The sequence below is a fragment of the Mesoplodon bidens genome (assembly GCF_964165515.1).
Source record: "Mesoplodon bidens genome assembly, chromosome: 4".
Taxonomy (NCBI): domain Eukaryota; kingdom Metazoa; phylum Chordata; class Mammalia; order Artiodactyla; family Ziphiidae; genus Mesoplodon; species Mesoplodon bidens.
Genome location: NC_138160.1, coordinates 65,263,308 through 65,284,725, shown reverse-complemented (window position 1 = coordinate 65,284,725; position 21,418 = coordinate 65,263,308). Strand labels below are relative to the sequence as shown.

General features: G+C 35.1%; 1 protein-coding gene across 3 annotated transcripts in view; it reads right to left on the bottom strand.

Moving 5' to 3' along the window:
• ZFYVE16 (zinc finger FYVE-type containing 16) overlaps window positions 1–21,418 on the bottom strand; it is a 63,147-nt gene that overhangs the window by 18,049 nt on the left and 23,680 nt on the right. For 2 of the 3 annotated variants that reach the window (XM_081232032.1, XM_081232031.1), the window contains exons 6-14: window positions 20,256–20,398; window positions 18,350–18,725; window positions 17,019–17,141; window positions 15,811–15,966; window positions 14,560–14,784; window positions 12,035–12,117; window positions 10,811–10,915; window positions 10,295–10,442; window positions 8,582–8,662 (exon numbers count right to left, since the gene is read on the bottom strand). In XM_081232032.1, the coding sequence (XP_081088158.1) occupies window positions 8,582–8,662; window positions 10,295–10,442; window positions 10,811–10,915; window positions 12,035–12,117; window positions 14,560–14,784; window positions 15,811–15,966; window positions 17,019–17,141; window positions 18,350–18,725; window positions 20,256–20,398 (1,440 nt within the window). The remainder of the gene's footprint in view (window positions 1–8,581; window positions 8,663–10,294; window positions 10,443–10,810; window positions 10,916–12,034; window positions 12,118–14,559; window positions 14,785–15,810; window positions 15,967–17,018; window positions 17,142–18,349; window positions 18,726–20,255; window positions 20,399–21,418) is intronic. The other variant, XM_081232033.1, reaches the window with a different exon arrangement.

Below are 21,418 nucleotides of genomic sequence, written 5' to 3'. Positions count from 1 at the left end.
ATACACCATATTAACAAGTTGAAGGAGAAAAACCATATGATCATCTCAATAGATGCAGAGAAAGCTTTCGACAAAATTCAACACCCATTTATGATAAAAACCCTGCAGAAAGTAGGTATAGAGGGATCTTTCCTCAACATAATAAAGGCCATATATGACAAACCCACAGCCAACATTGTCCTCAATGGTGAAAAACTGAAACCATTTCCACTAAGATCAGGAACAAGACAAGGCTGTCCACTCTCACCACTCTTATTCAACATAGTTTTGGAAGTTTTAGCCACAGCAATCAGAGAAGAAAAGGAAATAAAAGGAATCCAAATTGGAAAAGAAGAAGTAAAGCTGTCACTGTTTGCAGATGACATGATACTATACATAGAGAATCCTAAAGATGCTACCGAAAAACTACTAGAGCTAATCAATGAATTTGGTAAAGTAGCAGGATATAAAATTAATGTACAGAAATCTCTGGCATTCCTATACACTAATGATGAAAAATCTGAAAATGAAATCAAGAAAACACTCCCATTTACCATCGCAACAAAAAGAATAAAATATCTAGGAATAAACCTACCTAAGGAGACAAAAGACCTGTATGCAGAAAACTATAAGACACTGATGAAAGAAATTAAAGATGATACAAATAGATGGAGAGATATACCATGCTCCTGGATTGGAAGAATCAATATTGTGAAAATGACTCTACTACCGAAAGCAATCTACAGATTCAATGCAATCCCTATCAAACTACCAATGGCATTTTTCACAGAACTAGAACAAAAAATTTCAAAATTTGTTTGGAAAAACAAAAGGCCCCGAATAGCTAAAGCAATCTTGAGAACGAAAAACGGAGCTGGAGGAATCAGGCTCCCTGACTTCAGACTATACTACAAAGCTACAGTAATTAAGACAGTCTGGTACTGGCATAAAAACAGAAAGATAGATCAGTGGATCAGGATAGAAAGCCCAGAGATAAACCCACGCACATATGGCCAACTTATCTTTGATAAAGGAGGCAGGAATGTACAGTGGAGAAAGGACAGCCTCTTCAATAAGTGGTGCTGGGAAAACTGGACAGGGACATGTAAAAGTTTGAGATTAGATCATTCCCTAGCACCATACACAAAAATAAGCTCAAAATGGATTAAAGACTTAAATGTAAGGCCAGAAACTATCAAACTCTTAGAGGAAAACATAGGTAGAACACTCTATGACATAAATCACAGCAAGATCCTTTTGGACCCACCTCCTAGAGAAATGGAAATAAAAACAAAGATAAACAAATGGGACCTAATGAAACTTCAAAGCTTTTGCACAGCAAAGGAAACCATAAAGAAGACCAAAAGACAACCCTCAGAATGGGAGAAAATATTTGCAAATGAAGCAACTGACAAAGGATTAATCTCCAAAATTTATAAACAGCTCATGCAGCTCAATAGCAAAAAAACAGACAACCCAATCCAAAAATGGGCAGAAGACTTAAATAGGCATTTCTCCAAAGAAGATATACAGACTGCCAACAAACACATGAAAGAATGCTCAACATCATTAATCATTAGAGAAATGCAAATCAAAACTACAATGAGATATCATCTCACACCAGTCAGAATGGCCATCATCAAGGAATCTAGAAACAATAAATGCTGGAGAGGGTGTGGAGAAAAGGGAACACTCTTGCACTGCTGGTGGGAATGTGAATTGGTACAGCCACTATGGAGAACGGTATGGAGGTTCCTTAAAAAACTACAAATAGAACTACCATATGACCCAGCAATCCCACTACTGGGCATATACCCTGAGAAAACCATAATTCCAAAAGAGACATGTACCAAAATGTTCATTGCAGCTCTATTCACAATAGCCCGGAGCTGGAAACAACCTAAGTGTCCATCATCGGATGAATGGATAAAGAAGATGTGGCACATATATACAATGGAATATTACTCAGCCATAAAAAGAAACGAAACTGAGCTATTTGTAATGAGGTGGATAGACCTAGAGTCTGTCATACAGAGTGAAGTTAGTCAGAAAGAGAAAGACAAATACCGTATGCTAACACATATATACGGAATTTAAAAAAAAAATGTCATGAAGAACCTAGGGGCAAAACGAGAATAAAGACACAGACCTACTTGAGAATGGACTTGAGGATATGGGGAGGGGGAAGGGTAAGCTGTGACAAAGCGAAAGAGAGGCATGGACATATATACACTACCAAACGTAAGGTAGATAGATAGTGGGAAGCAGCCGCAGAGCACAGGGAGATCAGCTCGGTGCTTTGTGACCGCCTGGAGGGGTGGGATGGGAAGGGTGGGCGGGAGGGAGATGCATGAGGGAAGGGATGTGGGAACAGATGTATATGTATGACTGATTCACTTTGTTATAAAGCAGAAACTAATTAAAAAAAAAAAAAAAAAGAGACAAAAAAAAAAAAAAAAAAAAAACTCTTCAGAATGTGGGCATAGAGGAAACATACCTCAACATAACAAAGATGCCACCAAAAAACTACTAGAGCTCATGAATGAATTTGATAAAGTTGCAGGGTACAAAATTAATGTACAAAAATCTCTTACATTTCTATGCACTAACAACAAACTATCAGAAAGAGAAATTAAGGAAATAATCCCATTTACAACTGCATCAGAAAGAATTAAATACCTAGGAATAAACCTACCTAAGAAAGTAAAAGACCTGTACTTGGAAAACTGTAAGACACTGATAAAAGAAATTGAATACAACACAAACAGATGGAACACAGATATAGTGTTCATGGACTGGAAGAATTAATATTGTTAAAATGAACATACAACCCAAAGCAATCTACAGATTCAATGTAATCCCTATCAAAATACCAAGGGCATTTTTCACAGAACTAGAACAAATAATTTTTTAATTTGTATGGAAACACAAAAGAACCCAAAGAGCCAAAACTATTTTGAGAAAGAAAAACAGAAATGGACAAATCATGTTCCGTGACTTCAGACTATATTACAAACCTACAGTAATCAAAACAGTATGGTTCTGGCACAAAAACAAAACCATAGATCAATGGAATAGAATAGAGCTCAGAAATAAACCCATGCACTTATGATCAATTAATCTACAACAAAGGAGACAAGAATATTCAGTGGAGCAAAGATGCTCTGTTCAATAAATGGTGCTAGGAAAGAATGAAATTTGAACATTCTCTCACACCATGTACAAAAAAATAAAAAACTCGAAATGGATTAATGACCTAAATGTAAGATCAGAAACCATAAAACTCCTAGAAGAAAACACAGGGTGAACACTCTGACATAAACTGCAGCAATATTTTTTTGGGTCTGTCTCCTAAAGCAAAGGAAATATAAGCAAAAATAAACAAACAGGAACTAATCAAACTTAAAAGCTTCTGCACAGGGCTTCCCTGGTGGCGCAGTGGTTGAGAGTCCGCCTGCCGATGCAGGGGACATGGGTTCATGCCCCGGTCCGGGAAGATCACACATGCCATGGAGCGGCTGGGCCCGTGAGCCATGGCCGCTGAGCCTGCGCGTCCAGAGCCTGAGCTCCGCAACGGGAGAGGCCACAACAGCGAGAGGCCCGCATACCGCAAAAAACAAAACAAAACAAAAAACAAAAAAAAGTGCTTCTGCACAGTAAAGAAAACCATCAGTACAACAAAAAACCTACCAAATGGGAGAAAACATTTGCAAATGATATGACCAATAACAAGATAATATCCAAATATATAAACAGCTCATACAACTCAACATCAAAAAAAAAAAAACCTGATTAAAAAATGGGCAGAAGGGCTTCCCTGGTGGCGCAGTGGTTGAGAACCTGCCTGCTAATGCAGGGGACACACGTTCGAGCCCTGGTCTGGGAGGATCCCACATGCCGTGGAGCAACTAGGCCCGTGAGCCACAACTACTGAGCCTGTGGGTCTGGAGCCTGTGCTCCCCAACAAGAGAGGCCACGACAATGAGAGGCCCGTGCAACGCGATGAAGAGTGGACCCCGCTTGCCACAACTAGAGAAAGCCCTTGCACAGAAACGAAGACCCAACACAGCAAAAATAAACAAATTAATTAATAAACTCCTACCCCCAACATCTTCTTTAAAAAAAAAAAAAATGGGCAGAAGACCTGAATAGATGTTTTCCAAAGAAGACACAGGATGGCCAAAAGGCATGTGAAAAGATACTCAACATTGTTAATCAGAGAAATGGAAATTAAATCCAGAATGAGATATCACCTCACACCTGTCAGAATGGCTATCATCGAAAAGAACAGAAATAACAAATGCTGGAAAGGATGTGGAGAAAAGGAAACCCTCCTACAATGTTGGTGGGAATGTAAATTGGTGCAGCCACTGTGGAAAACAAAATGGGGATTTCTCAAAAAACTAAAAACAGAACTACTACATGACCTAGCAATTTTACTCCTGCGTATTTATCCAGAAAAAAACAAAACCACTAATTCAGAAAGATACATGCACCCCAATGTTCATAGCAGCATTATTTACAGTTTCCAAGCAACCTAAGTATCCAACAACAGATGAATGGATAAAGAAAATGTGGTATATATACAATGAAATACTGCTTACCCATAAAAAAGAATGATTTTGTGATTTGCAACAACATGAATGGACTTGGAGGGTATCATGCCAAGTGAAATAAGTCAGACAGAGAAAGACAAATACTGTATCATATCACTTGTATGTGGAATCTAAGAAATAAAACTAGTGAATATAACAAAAAATAAACTGACTCACAGATATAGAGAACAAACTAGGGGTTACCAGTGGGGAGAGGTAAGCAGGGAGGGGCGATATAGGGGTAGGGGATTAAAAAGTACAACCTAGTATGTAAAATGTGAGTAAGATACAAGGATATAGTGTACAGCACAGGGAATATAGCCAATATTTTATAATAACTATAAATGAATATAACATTTAAAACTTGTGAATCACTTCGTTGTACACCTGAAGTTTACATAATATTTTATATCAACTATACCTCGATAAAAATTAATTAAAAAAATTATAATGGCATTTACATTACACTAAAATTGTAATAAGTAAATAAATAGATACCATTTACATTAGCAATAAAATCTATGAGGTACAGGAATAAATAAGAAATGATATTGAAAACCTATACAAAAACTATAAAATTTTATTGGAAATGAATATTATTAAGTATTATGTAAATAAATTGAAGGTAGCCAATGTACATGGATAGAAACAATGAAAACAGAAAATATGCCAATTTTCTCAAAATTAAACTAGCAATATAATGCAATTCCAATGAAAAGTCCAGTGGACCTTTTAGAACCTGACAAGTTGATCCTAAAATTAACATGATAAAACAAAGGGCTTAGACTGGCCAGAACACTACTAAAATGAGGAATAAGGCATGTGTGTGGCATCAGAGATGGGAGGACTTCCTATAAAGCTATGTAACTGAGATAGTATGGAGGATGATATTAGTGAAAATGAAGACTAAGAACTTCCGAAAATACTCCATAAAAACAACAAGGAAACTGATAAAATGTCAGAAGAAACTTTTTCGAAACTCTTGAAATTAACCAAAGGCTTGCAGCAATCTGGGGAGTATTTATTAAAAAAAAAAAAAAAAAAAAGCAGGAGAGAAGCAAGGAGAATTACAATCCTGCAGTCTGTGGAACAAAAACCACATTCACAGAAACATAGACAAGATGAAAAGGGAGAGGGCTATGTACCAGATGAAGGAACAAGATAAAACCCCAGAAAAACAACTAAATGAAGTGGAGATAGGCAACCTTCCAGAAAAAGAATTCAGGATAATGATAGTGAAGATGATCCAGGACCTTGGAAAAAGAATGGAGGCAAAGACCGAGAAGAGGCAAGAAATGTTTAACAAAGACCTAGAAGAAGTAAATAACAAATACCTAAAGGAATTAAAGAACAAATAAACAGAGATGAACAATACAATAACTGAAATGAAAAATACACTAGAAGGAATCAATAGCAGAATAACTGAGGCAGAAGAACAGATAGTGACCTGAAGACAGAATGGTGGAATTCACTGCCATGAAACAGAATAAAGAAAGAGGAATGAAAAGAAATGAAGACAGCCTAAGAGCCCTCTGGGACATTAAACACAACAGCATTAGCATTATAGGGGTCCCAGAAGGAGAAGAGAGAGAGAAAGGACCCGAGAAAATATTTGAAGAGATTATAGTCAAAAATTTCCCTAACATGGGAAAGGAAATAGCCACCCAAGTCCAGGAAGCGCAGAGAGTCCCAGGCAGGATAAACCCAAGGAGAAACATGCCCAGACACATAGTAATCAAACTGACAAAAATTAAAGGAAAAGAAAAATTATTGAAAGCAACAAGGGAAAAATGACAACATACAAGGGAACCCCCATAAGGTTAACAGCTGATTTCTCAGCAGAAACTCTACAAGCCAGAAGGGAGTGGCATGATATATTTAAAGTGATGAAAGGGAAGAACCTACAACCAAGATTACTCTACCAGGCAAGGATCTCATTCAGATTCGATGGAGAAATCAAAAGCTTTACAGACAAGCAAAAGCTAAGAGAATTCAGCATCACCAAACCAGCTCTACAACAAATGCTAAAGGAACTTCTCTAAGTGGGAAATCAAGAGAAGAAAAGGACCTCCAAAAACAAACCCAAAACAATTAAGAAAATGGTCATAGGAACATACATTATCAATAATTACCTTAAACGTGAATGGATTAAATGCTCCAACCAAAAGACACAGGCTCACTGAATGGATACAAAAACAAGACCCATATATATGCTGTCTACAAGAGACCCACTTCAGACCTAGGGACACATACAGACTGAAAGTGAGGGGATGGAAAAAGATATTCCATGCAAATGGAAATCAAAAGAGAGCTGGAGCAGCAATACTCATATCAGATAAAATAGACTTTAAAATAAAGAATGTTACAAGAGACAAGGGAGGACACTACATAATGATCAAGGGATCAATCCAAGAAAAAGATATAACAATTATAAATATATATGCACCCAACATAGGAGCACCTCAATACATAAGGCAACTTGCTAACAGCTATAAAAGAGGAAATCGACAGTAACACAAGAATAGTGGGGGACTTTTAACACCTCACTTACAACAATGGACAGATCATCCAAACAGAAAATTAATAAGGAAACACAAGCTTTATATGACACAATGGACCAGCCAGATTTAATTGATATTTATAGGACATTCCATCCAAAAACAGCAGATTACACTTCCTTCTCAAGTGCACATGGAACATTCTCCAGGATAGATGACATCTTGGGTCACAAAACAAGCCTCAGTAAATTTAAGAAAATTGAAATCACATCAGGCATCTTTTCTGACCACAATGCTATGAGATTAGAAATCAATTACAGGGAAAAAAACGTAAAAAACACAAACACATGGAGGGTAAACAATGCGTTATTAAATAAGCAAGAGGTCACTGAAGAAATCAAAGAGGAAATAAAAAAATACCTAGAGACAAATTACAACGAAAACACGACTATCCAAAACCTATGGGATGCAGCAAAAGCAGTTGTAAGAGGGAAGTTTATAGCAATACAAGCCTACCTCAAGAAACAACAAAAGTCTCAAATAAACAATCTAACCTTACACCTAAAGGAACTAGAGAAAGAAGAGCAAACAAAACCCAAAGTTAGCAGAAGGAAAGAAATCATAAAGATCAGAGCAGAAGTAAATGAAATAGAAACAAAGAAAACAATAGCAAAGATCAATAAAACTAAAAGGTGGTTCTTTTAAAAAAAACAAAAAAACCCAGCAGGAACTTGATTGAAAACAGCAAGTTTTGTGTCATTTTAACTCTCCTATTCCCATCCCCTCCTCTCCAGCATAGCAGAAGCCTAAAAACCAACAGCCTGAAATCATAGTAAAAACCATCAGCTTGGTATCCACTGGAGAAGGTAAATGGGGCTGGATCTCCTTCAAAACCTCATTACTGGAGAACTGTCATTTTTTGACTTGTCAGGTGGTTCCTGGGAAGACTCCACGTACAATGTCTTTATTTGACCAGACTCTAAGCTTACCCTGTGAAAAAAGTCTTTTCTCAGGGAGCATTTGTGAAAAACAACTAGAGGCTAGTGATCAACATCATAGCTGCCTGTGGCAGCAGATACTAGTAGAGACAAACGATAGGCCAACCAAACACTTAAAGGAAAAGCTGGGGAATAAGATGTCCATAAGGGCTTTGAAAGGCACTAACATATATCTGGGAATTGAGAAGCCCCCATGCATGTGCAATACTGTGTGCATGCCCAGGATGTGTGCATGCTAAGGAAAGACCTGAGAAGACCCTAAGCTCTCACCTCAGACTAACCTTTAGGCTATGCACAAGCAGGAAATGCAGGCTAAGGCAGAGTTGTCAAGCTTGAGGTAGGCCCAAATGTTAGTCATGTTCTAGTTCTTGGCTGAGTGATGATTTCATATAAGTTTGTTGTACTATGCTTTGTAACTTACATATATTCTTTTGTTAAGTATCGAATACATTTTTAAAAGGAGACGGAAAACATCTTTACATTAAACCAATCTTAAAGATGAAACTCATACCTTCAACTATGCTGGACTTAGCAAGAAATCCTGAAGATGCTTTTAGAGCTCCATTGAATACCACAAAACTTGCACCTGTCACTAATTAAAAAATACAATAATTATGTTTTAAACTGCTCTTTGTATGCTAAATGATATTTGTTAAATGCATAATGTGGAGCATAGCATATTTTAAGTACCTGATAAACGCCATGCCCATACCACTTATATCAGAATAACAAAAAATACCAAACAAAATAAAGTTACGATAAAATATTTCATAAAGGTTATTTAATGTTTGTATCTAATAATTGATGGCTGTTGTACTATTTACAGTGTTTGTATCAAGTGAGGGTGTGAAAAATCAAATATCCACTACTGTTGAGAGCATAAATCAGACCAGTCTCTATGGAGGACAACTTGATAAATTGCTATTAAAATTAGAAACACATGTATGCTTTGACATACAAATTCCATTTCTAGGAATTAATGGCACGTATACAAGGTTATTCATAGTACATTTTTACAAACAGCCAAGGATTGGTAGCAACTGTCCATTAATAAGGGACAATTAAATGATGTTCACATATAAAGTGGAAAGTTATGTGCAATGTAAAAGTTCTTTATATACTAACAAAGAATAATCTCCAAAAGAAAAAACAAGGTGCAGAATGGAACAAATGTTATGACTTGTTTAAAAAAGTGGAAGAAAGGTGTATGTGTGTGTATGTGTGTGGTGGGGTGGTGTTTGCTTATATATACATACAAGCAAGAAATCCCTGAAAGGATATACCAGAAACTGATAACACTGGTTTGGTTGCCTGTGGGGAGGGGAAGAGGGTAGTCTGAGGGTCTAAGGAGGAAAGGAGATTTTGCAGTGTGACTATTTATACCTTTTGAATTTTATACTACATAAATATTCATAAAATAAATATTAAATGGCTGTAAAATTTTAATGACAAAAATGTCAATAGCATGTTAAGTTAAAAAAGCACAATATAAAAGTAAATATCCAGTATAAAATCATCTATTTAACATATATATCAATATAAGAAGGAAATATATTAAAATGTCAACAAAGGCCATATTTCGGCACTTTTTTTCCTTTTACTACTTCTTGAAACATATTTTCCAAGCTTAGTACAAATGAGTATACATACTTTTATAATCAGAGGAAAATTTTTTATTAGCAGCCAGAATGTCTGACTATTTTAAATGTGTTATTTTACAATAATGTATTAATTTTTTGAAATACTTACTTCTACTTAACTTTCAATTTGTTAGGTTCTCTACTGCAAGGATTTGGTAATCACAGCAGTCACTGAGGCCATTCAGCCGAGTAATGTCATTCACATCACCATCTTTATCATTTTTATATTCCCAGCCACTTAACAGTTTTATAAATCATTCTTCATCCTTATTTACCCTGTGCTCCCCGCTAAGAGGAGTTGGAGCAGACAGCAAACAAAGGCAAAAAATACCTCACTCCAGATACACCCACCATATGGGACACACTAAACCTGAAGACATCAAAATAAACACTGTATTCCAAGATAAACACAAATATTAGAAGCAATTTTTTTGTTTGTATAGCTAAAAGTTTAAAGCATACTGTTTTATCACCATCAATTCAGCAAATAAGTAAGGTATCTACATATAGGTATAATTCCTCTTTGAAAGGAATTCTACTTTTTGAGATGGTTTTATGGATTGAGACTAGGAACCAATACTCACCTTTTCTAGGATGGCCAGTAGCACTGTTGGCCTGTGTTTGATAAACTCCATCATTCTGTATACAGACTAGATGAGAATCTGCTTCTGTACTAAAACTAGCTCCAATGCTAATGACATGCTCATTAGAAGAATTTATTACTTTCATTACCTGGAGAAAAACAATACGCATTTAGAGACATTTTTAACATTTTGTGCCTTTATTAGTGACAATAATTCAAAGAGTCACATTTCTGACCACCTTTATCAAGCTTTAGTCTGGACAACTCCCTGAGAATGTGATAGAAACAAATGCTTTACAATCAAATCACCTCAATTAAAAGACAGATAAAACAGTAAGAAAAAAAATGAAAAAATAGGATTAAACAAATCCTCTATTAGGAAACAAATCTAAAATTTCAAAAATAAGTTTTTTTTGTCATTATATATTAGTCCAATTCAAAACAAATTTAACACACTTCTAAAGAAATCTAATGTTCAATAATTATCTCAAAACTTGAATAAAGCAATTATACTTACATCATTGTATTTTTTCCGAGGTATTTTTATGCAGCTTTTCCCCATTTCCATATGAATCAGTAGCTGATCTATATTATGCAAGGTATACTGGTAATTTCGAAGGTCCTACATAAAATAATGATAGTTCCATAAACCTTAAACTACTATCCATGAACATTTACCCATTCATTAAATCCTTTTTAAGAGTATCCATCATTTTAAAACTTGTGATACATAACTATCAAAACACCATCCAGAAAGCAATAGCAACTTCAAAAACCAGCTAATTCTTCCAGCTACTCCACAATAATAATAAAAATTATCATTCTCAGGAAGAATTCTGTAGCATTTGAGGGTGATCTCTTTCTAGTTACAGATCTTCCAAAACAATAGATTTTCAAACCGAACATGGATAAATAAAAAGCAAGTTGGGCTTCCCTGGTGGCGCAGTGGTTGAGAATCTGCCTGCCAATAGAGGGGACATGGGTTCGAGCCCTGGTCTGGGAAGATCCCACATGCCGCGGAGCAATAAGCCCATGTGCCACAACTACTGAGCCTGCTCTCTAAGCCTGCGAGCCACAACTACTGAGCCCACGTGCTGCAACTACTGAAGCCTGCATGCCTAGAGCCCATGCTCCGCAACAGGAGAAGCCACCGCAATGAGAAGCCCGTGCACCGCAACAAAGAGTAGCCCCCGCTTGCCGCAACTAGAGAAAGCCCACATGCAGCAACGAAGACTCAATGCAGCCAAAAATAAAATTAATTAATTAAAAAAAAAAGCAAGTCCACTGAAATGAATTTCTATAATAAAAGGTAAACACAAAATTACAGAAATTAGAGGTGGAAGGGAACCTGAGATCATCTAATCCAATACTTCCTATTAAAAATGAGGTGACTTGGGTCACAGTTTGCTCAAAATCATCAAATTGATTGACTTTACTAACTCTTTTACTAAGGCTTCAACAACTGTGTGGATCTCACATTACCTAAATGTGTAAGCACTGCAGCAGAATGAATCAAAAGGCAATTTGAATCAGGTATACATAAATTAGGACATGTTCTAAAAAGCACTTCATCAAAAACAGAGGCCATTTATGTTAAATGAATTAGGATTTATTATAAATGAACTTTCATTATACCAAATATGTCAAATTAAAATAGAGAAATATAAGTATGTAAAATTTGCTTAATGAATTGTTAAAGTAACAATATAAGAACACTTAATAAAACAGTTCAATTACTCACAACAAGTAAGTTCATAATAGTGTGTCCTATTTCTCCAAAAAGAGGTTTTCGGCCTCTGATACTTGTTAAAGGAGCAGGATATGCTATACACAAGAATAGAAAACTGGTTACCATCAACAAAAAACAAAAAAAAGTCTTAAATTTATTACCTTTAATTTTCATTTTTCAAACATTACGGATAAATACCAATCAGTTCTCTGGGGAAAGTAAGAAATGACATTAACCCATACCATGTATCTATCCGATGCTACATTGAACTCGGACCTTTACATACATTATCCTAATTAAACCCTATAACAACCCAATGAGGCAAGTATGTCTATCCCTACTTTACAAATGGGGAAGTAGAGACACAGATTAATAACCCTGCCTATGGTTTCTAAGTTAATAACTGGTGAGGGGCTTCCCTGGTGACGCAGTGGTTGAGAGTCCGCCTGCCGATGCAGGGGACGTGGGTTCGTGCCCCGGTCCGGGAGGATCCCACATGCCGCAGAGCGGCTGGGCCCGTGAGCCATGGCCGCTGAGCCTACGCGTCAGGAGCCTGTGCTCCGTAACGGGAGAGGCCACAACAGTGAGAGGCCCGCGTACCGCAAAAAACAAAACAAAAAACAAACAAATAACTGGTGAAAGATATGAAACTAGGCTTGGCCTGATTCCAAAGCATTTAATCTTTCATCATACATGTTGTTTCCAAACATTATGATGGCTAGAAAATTACCATAACTGACTAGACCTACATAAAGTTCTCATAATTTAAAAAGAAATATTCTGATAATTTAAAGCAAAATATGAAGAATTCAAGATTTTTAAGGCATTTGTAATGTTCAATTGTGTGAATTTATGGGTGATAGTAAACTTTTATAGCTCTTGGGTCAGCATGATAAAAGGAACACATAGAATCAGAGAAGTCAATGCAGAGAAGACGTGATATGGAGTCTGTCACCTAACTACTTTTCTGTTTCTTTAGGACACTATAAATATTGCGCACCAAAAAGGAAAAGTACCTTGGTGGCAATGCAGCAGGAATTCTGGAAGAAAAGGAAAGTGAAAAAAAGGAAGGTAAGACTATTTCTATGATGATAAAAATCGGACACATTTTTAACCCAAGAATTAACCTGAGAATTTCAGTTCTCAGCTTAGGTTAAGCAAACAAACCTCTCTAATACATATTACACAAATATACCTCCTTAAAAGTCTAAGAAAACACACATGACACTATCTATTTAAAAAAAATAAGTCAGGGCAACTCACATCTTTGCTATTACAAGCATATATTTTAGTTTTAAAAGGGACAACTAAGTTATCTGGATGACAGAGAGTACTAAAAGAAACATAAATTAGTGGTAAAACACATTAAAATGATAAACAATATGAATAAGGTAAATGCTGACTTTTTACTTCATCTTTTATGAATAAGAGAGCGTCCTTTGCAACTTGGTAGAGGTAATTTTATCTAAAACAGTAATTTTCAAAAGGTTATGGCTTAGAATGACATTCTGTCAGTTACAAACGGACCTCATAAATCATCTAATCCAACATGTAATGGTGTTCCAAATAGTCTCAACATAAAAGCGTAGGTAATCCCCATTTGATTAAGATTAGCTAAGTATTTTGATCTAACCTTCCATAAAAGTAGCATTCAAATATTAGTATCAGAGACAAAACGTTAGGCTGAATGGATGAAGCACTTGGCTCAGAATGAAGTCTCTTAAGCTCTTTGGTTCACACAGTACAAAACCTGAGATGAAAGTTAATTTTTACTTCTTGCACCACAGTTTAATAGTATCCCATATTTAAATCTTAAATGGTAAAGACCAACCCCTCAGAACAGAGAGTTTAATAAATTTGCCAAATAGATTTAAATGAGTATATCTTTCACTGAATTTGTCCATTTTGAAATAGTAATGGTCACTTTTATAACTTCTCTACATTTAATTTTCCTCCAAGAAAATACCTATTAAATTATACATGAATCAAATGCCTAAATTTTCCTTAGATGTGATGTACTTCACATGCAACAAATAAATTATTCTTTAAAAAAGTGAGGGATAAAGAAAGGGTACGAATTCAAAGACAGTTGAACACAGGAATGATTTCAACTCAGAAATAACCATACACGTAATCCTGGACCACTATTTCACAAACATTTATGTTTGGCTTTATGGTGTACACAAATGGGGCAGGGGGCAATAATTTACCTTCTTAATATGTAGGCAACATAACAAAATGAACTCCCTATAGCAAATACTTTTAAGAAAACTTTTCAAGGTTTTCTATGTTTTTTTTCTGAAATTCAAAAAAAATTTTAAGGTAAGTTAATATAATAATTATGAATATCTAGAAACTCAGGACATAGCAAGGTTGTCTAGACTAATTTGGTAGTAGAGGAGAGCTGTTTTAGAATTTTAAAAGTACATCAAAAAAAAGTAGTCCCATTAATCCATTAAAAATTTATTTTAATGATATCTGAAATTCTTATTTACATTCAGTATATTTGAACCTATGTAATTTATTCTAAAACTTACCTTTATATTCTGCACCCAATCTCAACATTAAACGCATAGGAAAAACCTTTGCCCAGGGAATCTCTAGCTTCTGGATAAGAATTCCACAAAGAAAAGGATTACTTGGTAACAGGATATCATCAAGTTTCTGAAAAGTAGGTGTAATAAATAGAAATCCTCCATGATCCTTGCTGCTGAGAAAACTCTCAGTAAAGGTAATACTGTCCAAGTTTTCTATGTATTTTCCTAGAAATAAAATCATATATAAAAAGATTTTAAGTTGTTTTGAAGCAGCATTATGAGTTTGAATGTCCCAGTATAAACTTTCTTAAATAAAAGCAATGTAAAATATTTTTTCTTTATTTCCACTCTTGAAGAAGCACTGAATACCTTGTGTGCACAAAGTTCGGTTATTCCTGAAGATTGGGAATTGTGAACAAAAATTTGAGAATGTTTCTAACCATTAAGTATTTAAAAATTTTTCTCCTTACTTCATGGTCAAGTGAAAAGTCATCATCATGTCCCCCAAATCTTATACATACAGAAAAGTATACGGTGGTCCCCCCTTATCCACAGTTTTGCTTTCCATGGTTTTAGATACCCCTGGTCAACTGTAGTTCAAAAATATTAAATGGAAAATTCAATAAACAGCAAATTTTAAATCTCTCACTATCCTGCTCTGCCCCATTGGGATGTGAGCCACACCATGAATCACTTGTCCAGCATATCCAAGCTGTATATGCTACCATCCATTAGTCACTCAGTAGCAGTCTCAGTTATGATCGACTGTTGCAGTATCACTGTGCTTGTGTTCATGTAACCCTTATTTTTCTTAATAATGGCCCCAAGGTGCAAGAGAAGTGTTGTTGACAATTCGGATGTTCCTGTACTGTGTCTAATTTATAAATTAAGCTTTATCACAGGTATGTATGTATAGAAAAAACTGTACATAGGGTTCAGTACCATTAGTGGTTTCAGGCAGCTAGTGGGGTCTTGGAACTTATCCCCTGCAGATAAGGGGGGATTATTGTGTAGACACATAAACAGACCAGGAAGGTAAATATATTTTCACTTTTAAAATTAAAAAAACTATAAAGACACTAATTTCATAAAATGCTAAATTTAAGGAGACTGAACAATGACAGAGCTCTTTTAAGTAATCAGCAATCTCTTCACAAAATAAATCTTTAGTAGAGTTAGCATAGCCAAAAGCAAAAATGCCCTTAATTTATCCATTCCCTGGTCTGAACAGTTCAAAATAAAATGGTATACCTTTCAGAGCGTCCTTATAAATGGTGATAAAGAGTCTGAAGATGTCCTTAGGAATAGTATCCTCACTTGGCAAACGTAACAATAGAATAATAATTTCTGCCTGTCCCAAGCCGTGCAATCCATTGGTTGAGAAGTACCAATATTTGTCTGAGGAATCTTAAGTGACAAAAGTGTACAACTATAAATGTCAACTTCTATTAACCAAAAAAATTAAATATAATTGTCCTTTGCATGAAGCACAACTTTTTAAACTCCTTAGTTCCCCAACATTCTCCTCACAAAAACTTTAAATTGAATTGTTTGAGATTAATATAAAAAAGAGAAAGGATGAAAAATTATCTGATGGAGTCAATTAATAAACAACAATAAAATAAAAGATGCACTAACAAGCTGAAATGTAGTGGGTGAGAATCAGGTTAGTTTCAAAGAGAATGAAAAGCTAAGAGATGCATTATTGAGTATTGAGGACTATTTATTACTAAGAAATATTTACTTCCTTACTTTTAACTAAGTCTAGTGTCATTTACTTTATTCTTTTTTTTTTTTTTTGCGGTACGCGGGCCTCTCACTGTCGTGGCCTCTCCCGTTGCGGAGCACAGGCTCCGGACGCACAGGCTCAGCGGCCATGGCTCACGGGCCCAGCCGCTCCGTGGCATGTGAGATCTTCCCGGACTGGGGCACGAACCCGTGTCCCCTGCATCGGCAGGCGGACTCTCAACCACTGCGCCACCAGGGAAGCCCACTAAATCAGGATTCTTGCTTATCTCAATTAGCAAATTTCAATTTACCTAAAAGCTATATGAAATATGGTCAGCTGGGGAGATTGGGATTGACATATATATACTAATATGTATAAAATGGATAACTAATAAGAACCTGTACAAAAAAATAAATTAAATTCCAAAATTCAAAAAAATATATATATATGGTCAGCTGTATCATGAGCATCAAAATACAGCTTGTTATAAGCCCATGGCCTTAACCTAGGACTGAATGAAGGACACTAGTAAAAATCTTTAAGCTATTACTTCAAGTCCCACTGCATATAAAACTGCAAAATTTATTTATATTAATATTTGGCTACAAAAACCAATATCCAATACTGCTTATTTTTCACCATTGCCAGTCTGAATTTAACCTGACAATGTAATTAATTATTCAGAAATCCTGCTTACCAATTAGGCAAAGAAAGATGAATCATTACTTACAAAATGCTAACTTGACATTCACAAGTAGATTAGCATTTAGGACAAATGTAACAGGACAAAAACCTTCGCCTTCAAGAAGCAAGATGATCTGCTCGTGAGATGGGTGTTCTTCTATTACAGGCACTAAAACATGAAAATAATATATTAATTAGAATATACATGTCTTCCTGTTAAATATGGCTATAATGAAAAAAACAGATTTATAAATCCACCAATGGCTTAATCACATTTAAAAGCAAAAGCAAACACGTTTTATAAAATCAATCAACACCTGGACAACTGTTAATATACTGATTTTTACTTTTCAATTTATGTAAACATATTAATATTACAATACATATAAATCCTGATCAATTATATTATATATAGTCTATGCACAAATATGTTGATTAAATAGCATATTGATACAATTTTAGCACCTTTAAAGTTTTAAAACAAACCGTTTTGTAAAGTGGACTCCTATCTGCCAGCCACTCCAATTATAAATTCTGAAATTTACAGCTGTGAAATTAGTCTAGACCCAAGTTGTACATGCTGCTTGTTACCATATGCCTTATGTCAGTGACAAGTGGTGAAAAAAGAACTTGACAACCAACAGGAAAATATACATGGCATGCAAAGAACAGGGCTTAAGGTATTTTTGCCACTATCAATAGGATCATGAAATGGTTCCTACTTTCAGAACAGAGATCCTAGGCTTCATTCCCCTACATTATCATGCACAGAACATAATCATTTCATGTAAGATTCAGCATAATGCCTGGGGTAACAAGGATATATCCCTAGGGAACTACTCCAAGGTGGGAGATAGCCACAGAATCTCCAGATAAGAAAGGACCTTAAAGACCACCTAAGTTCTCTTCTTTTACAAAGGAAACTGAGGCCCAAGAGATGAAATTGCATGCTTCAAGTCATATGTGTATTAAGTAGCAGATGAGGAACTAAAATTCCTAGCTTTGTCATCCAATCAAATATTCTTTTCTTTAGGCACTATGTTCCTTAAAAAAAAAATGATATGGAGTCAAAACTAATATAGGACTAAAAGTCTATGAATTTCCCTGTTGTATTGGACTTTTGCCTTATTTTAAATTAGGGACCCAGATGAGATAAGTGAATCTCATTCAAATCAACTCAAAAGGTCAGATCTTTTTAGAATTTGTTTTTATACAGTAAGATTTTTGTAAACTAGAGTTCCATGCCATCGTACATATTTCAACCACACTTTCTAAATTAAAAAAAATACATTTTATATATCACAGAGAAAATTCATCAATATATTCTTCTTTTAAAAAAAAACCCTCCTTTTTAAATTTAAATAACTGCTATCCTACCTGATCCCTTTTCTCCAGATGCAACCAGAAGAGGAGGCAAGCTGTCCTCATCATCAGGTAGAAGACTAATCTTATTGCAAACATTCTTGTCAATACCACACAATAACCTATAATCTGAAATACTAGCAACAGGTAAATTACTGTTAACCAAGACACCAGTAGGACTTGATAGGTCCTCAGATTCTGCAAAAACATCATCATCTAGTGTAAAAGAGCCAGAAGTAGGCAACCCCTCAGTTCCTGTGTTTGTAGGCAGTTTTTCCACAGATGGAACCTGAGAAATAGGACTTTGAATTATCTCATTTCTTATATCGCCTGTCTCACTGTTTGGTTTTTCCACTGTAGTAGAATAGGCATGATCCACCGTGTTTATCATCTGTAAAATATGGAAAACAAAAACCCAAATCAGTTCATAGTTTCTTTCTTCAGAAGCCAAATTTCCCAAGAAATAGTACCATTTTGGTTCTTTAAATTCAAGAGCACAGGTTTAGCTTTACTCTCTGCTCAGGTAGGTATTTATGACTAATTTTATAGACTGGAAAAAGGAGGCAAGGAGAACTTCAGGATCCTATACCATACCACAAAGTAAGCACACTTAGTTCAACTCAAGGCACTCCTCCTAATAGACAAAAAAGCCTGGCTGAGGGGTGGCAAGGGAGAGGAAAAAGGGAGAAGGCAGGGAGGGGAGTGGTTAGGAAGCAAAATGGTAGACATGCTCCACAACAGTAACCACCTAGAATAAACTACACCTCAAGTCTGCTTCAAGTAAGCCCCTTTCTTTTTAGACAGGCCAAACCTAAGTCAATAGAGAATTGCTTATGAACTCAAGTAATACTAGCCTCTATAGAAATTCCATTTTGTTAAAATATTGATTGAGGGTAGGTGCTAGCTAAGAAACATACTTCTGGTAATTAGAGCTACTTGTAAAACCTAGCTCGTGAACTCTTACTGACAAACAACATAAGTTTATATGATACATGAACTTGAAGAGAGCAGGATACATATCCATCTTGTCTGATGTATCTTTACCCAAGATAAACCAGGTAACTGGCTCAGAGGAGATGCTCAATATATATTTGTTTAATGAATAGAAAAAGATTCCTACTTCATGTGTTAATACTTACTTTTATGAGTATTTTGCTACTTTACAATGAGAGTTATTAGTGGGCTGGGATTCTATATTATGTATCTTCTATTTAACACCTAGCACATTTGTATAAACATAAACATAAATACTACCATCAGGTACTTTACTGAATATTTGAAAATCATTAAATAAATTAGTCTAAATTAACTTACTAAATCTCAGTTCTATTTCCCCATACCAGTGGTTCTCAAAATGTGGTTCAGGGATCTCTGGGGTCCCCAAGACCCTTTCAGGAAGTCAGTGAGGTCCTAGGATTTTCTTCATATAATTTAACTAAAACATATCACAACAGACTGACTTTAGAAGTAGATGTGAGAATCTATCTTCTATTAAGCCAGACGTTAAAGAAATTCACAAAAATGTAAAACAATGTTATTCCTCTCACTAAACTTTTGTTTCAAAAACTTTTCATTAAAAATATTTCTATTAATTTAATGAGCTTATTTTTAATTAATTTTTAAATGTTTATCAATTTTATATCAGTAATTATCAATAAACATAACCCACATAGCCTGTAGTTCTTTGGGGTTCTCAATAACTTTTAAGAGCATAAAGGGTCCTTAGATCAAAAAGTTTAAGAATCACTGCCTTAAAATGACATTAAAAGAAGGTAAAATCTAAAATATATTCATACATCATATGTTTCTCATTTTATGAAGCTCAAAGCATTTAAAAAAAAGTACTCTAAAAAATCACACAAGGAATTACTTACAAAATAAAATTTTATTAAATTAACAAGTCATTCTTTAGATTCCTTACCAGTGGCACATCAGGTAAGAGAGGACTAAAGTCTTCAGAACATCTTTTACTTCCAGAAGATAATTTTGTTGTATCTGCAACTTCGCCATTGGGCAATATACCATCTGCAAACCATACTCTCTTCTGTTCTTTGGAGCATAATCCTAGAATCAGTTTAAAAAGTAAAGCATTTTAATTTGATAACATTGCAATGATTTAATACTAAATGGGTCAGGAAACATTTTCAAAAGCTTTTTGCTAGCCATTGGCAAGCCCTGCATTCTCAGGGTTTCAAGGCCTAGAGAAATGGCCTTTTGTGATTCATCTACCCAGAGTAGAAGTTTTTTTCTAATTCATACAAAGGCAGGGCTGGCCCTAGGAATCCCGTACTCAGAAAAAGAGTGGACAGGAGAGGTTATACCTTAAAGACATTGAAGGCAGATTTAAAGCCTATATTATTAAGGCTAACTTTGTGAGTGTGGAATAAAATTTAGGGACTAAGGCACAGGGAGGAAAAATGGAATAGACCAGAGCATGGTAGACAAGCAAAGGGAAAAAAGTATGAAGAACAGAAGAAAGAAGCATAAAAAGTCTAAAGAAAGAAACAGGATCACTTGTGCATCAGAGGTCATTTCCTACTTTTAACTTACTTAACAAGAGAAGCATAACATGCTTTGTTCTTATAATGTTGATATTGAAATTTATTAATATTTATTAATATTTTCCTTTCAAACGTGGAGGAAATAACTAGATGTCAGCATAAATATTTGTTCTCTTTTATTAAAAAGCATCCACGGAGGAAGGTTATGAAAATTCCTGCCAGATGATTTTAGAACATATAAACATCAAAAGGACCAACATCTACCTTCCATATCATAATCCAGATAACACTGAAAAAATTGGAATCATATATGTATAATTTTTGCAACATGGGTGGACATATTAAATAAGGTATCTTTCTTGTATTTGCAATACTTTATAATTTAATAATTTTAAAAGTCAATATAAGAGAATAAATATTTTTAAAAGCAGATTCATTCATCTTTAGAGCTATAATATACAACCATATATGCTAAAACTCATTATTTAAGTCATAATGATAAACAGAAAATAGCTATTAAGTGAGAAATAAGTGAAATCCAAAATAGTTGAAATACTTGAATTTGTCTCTAACTGACAATTAC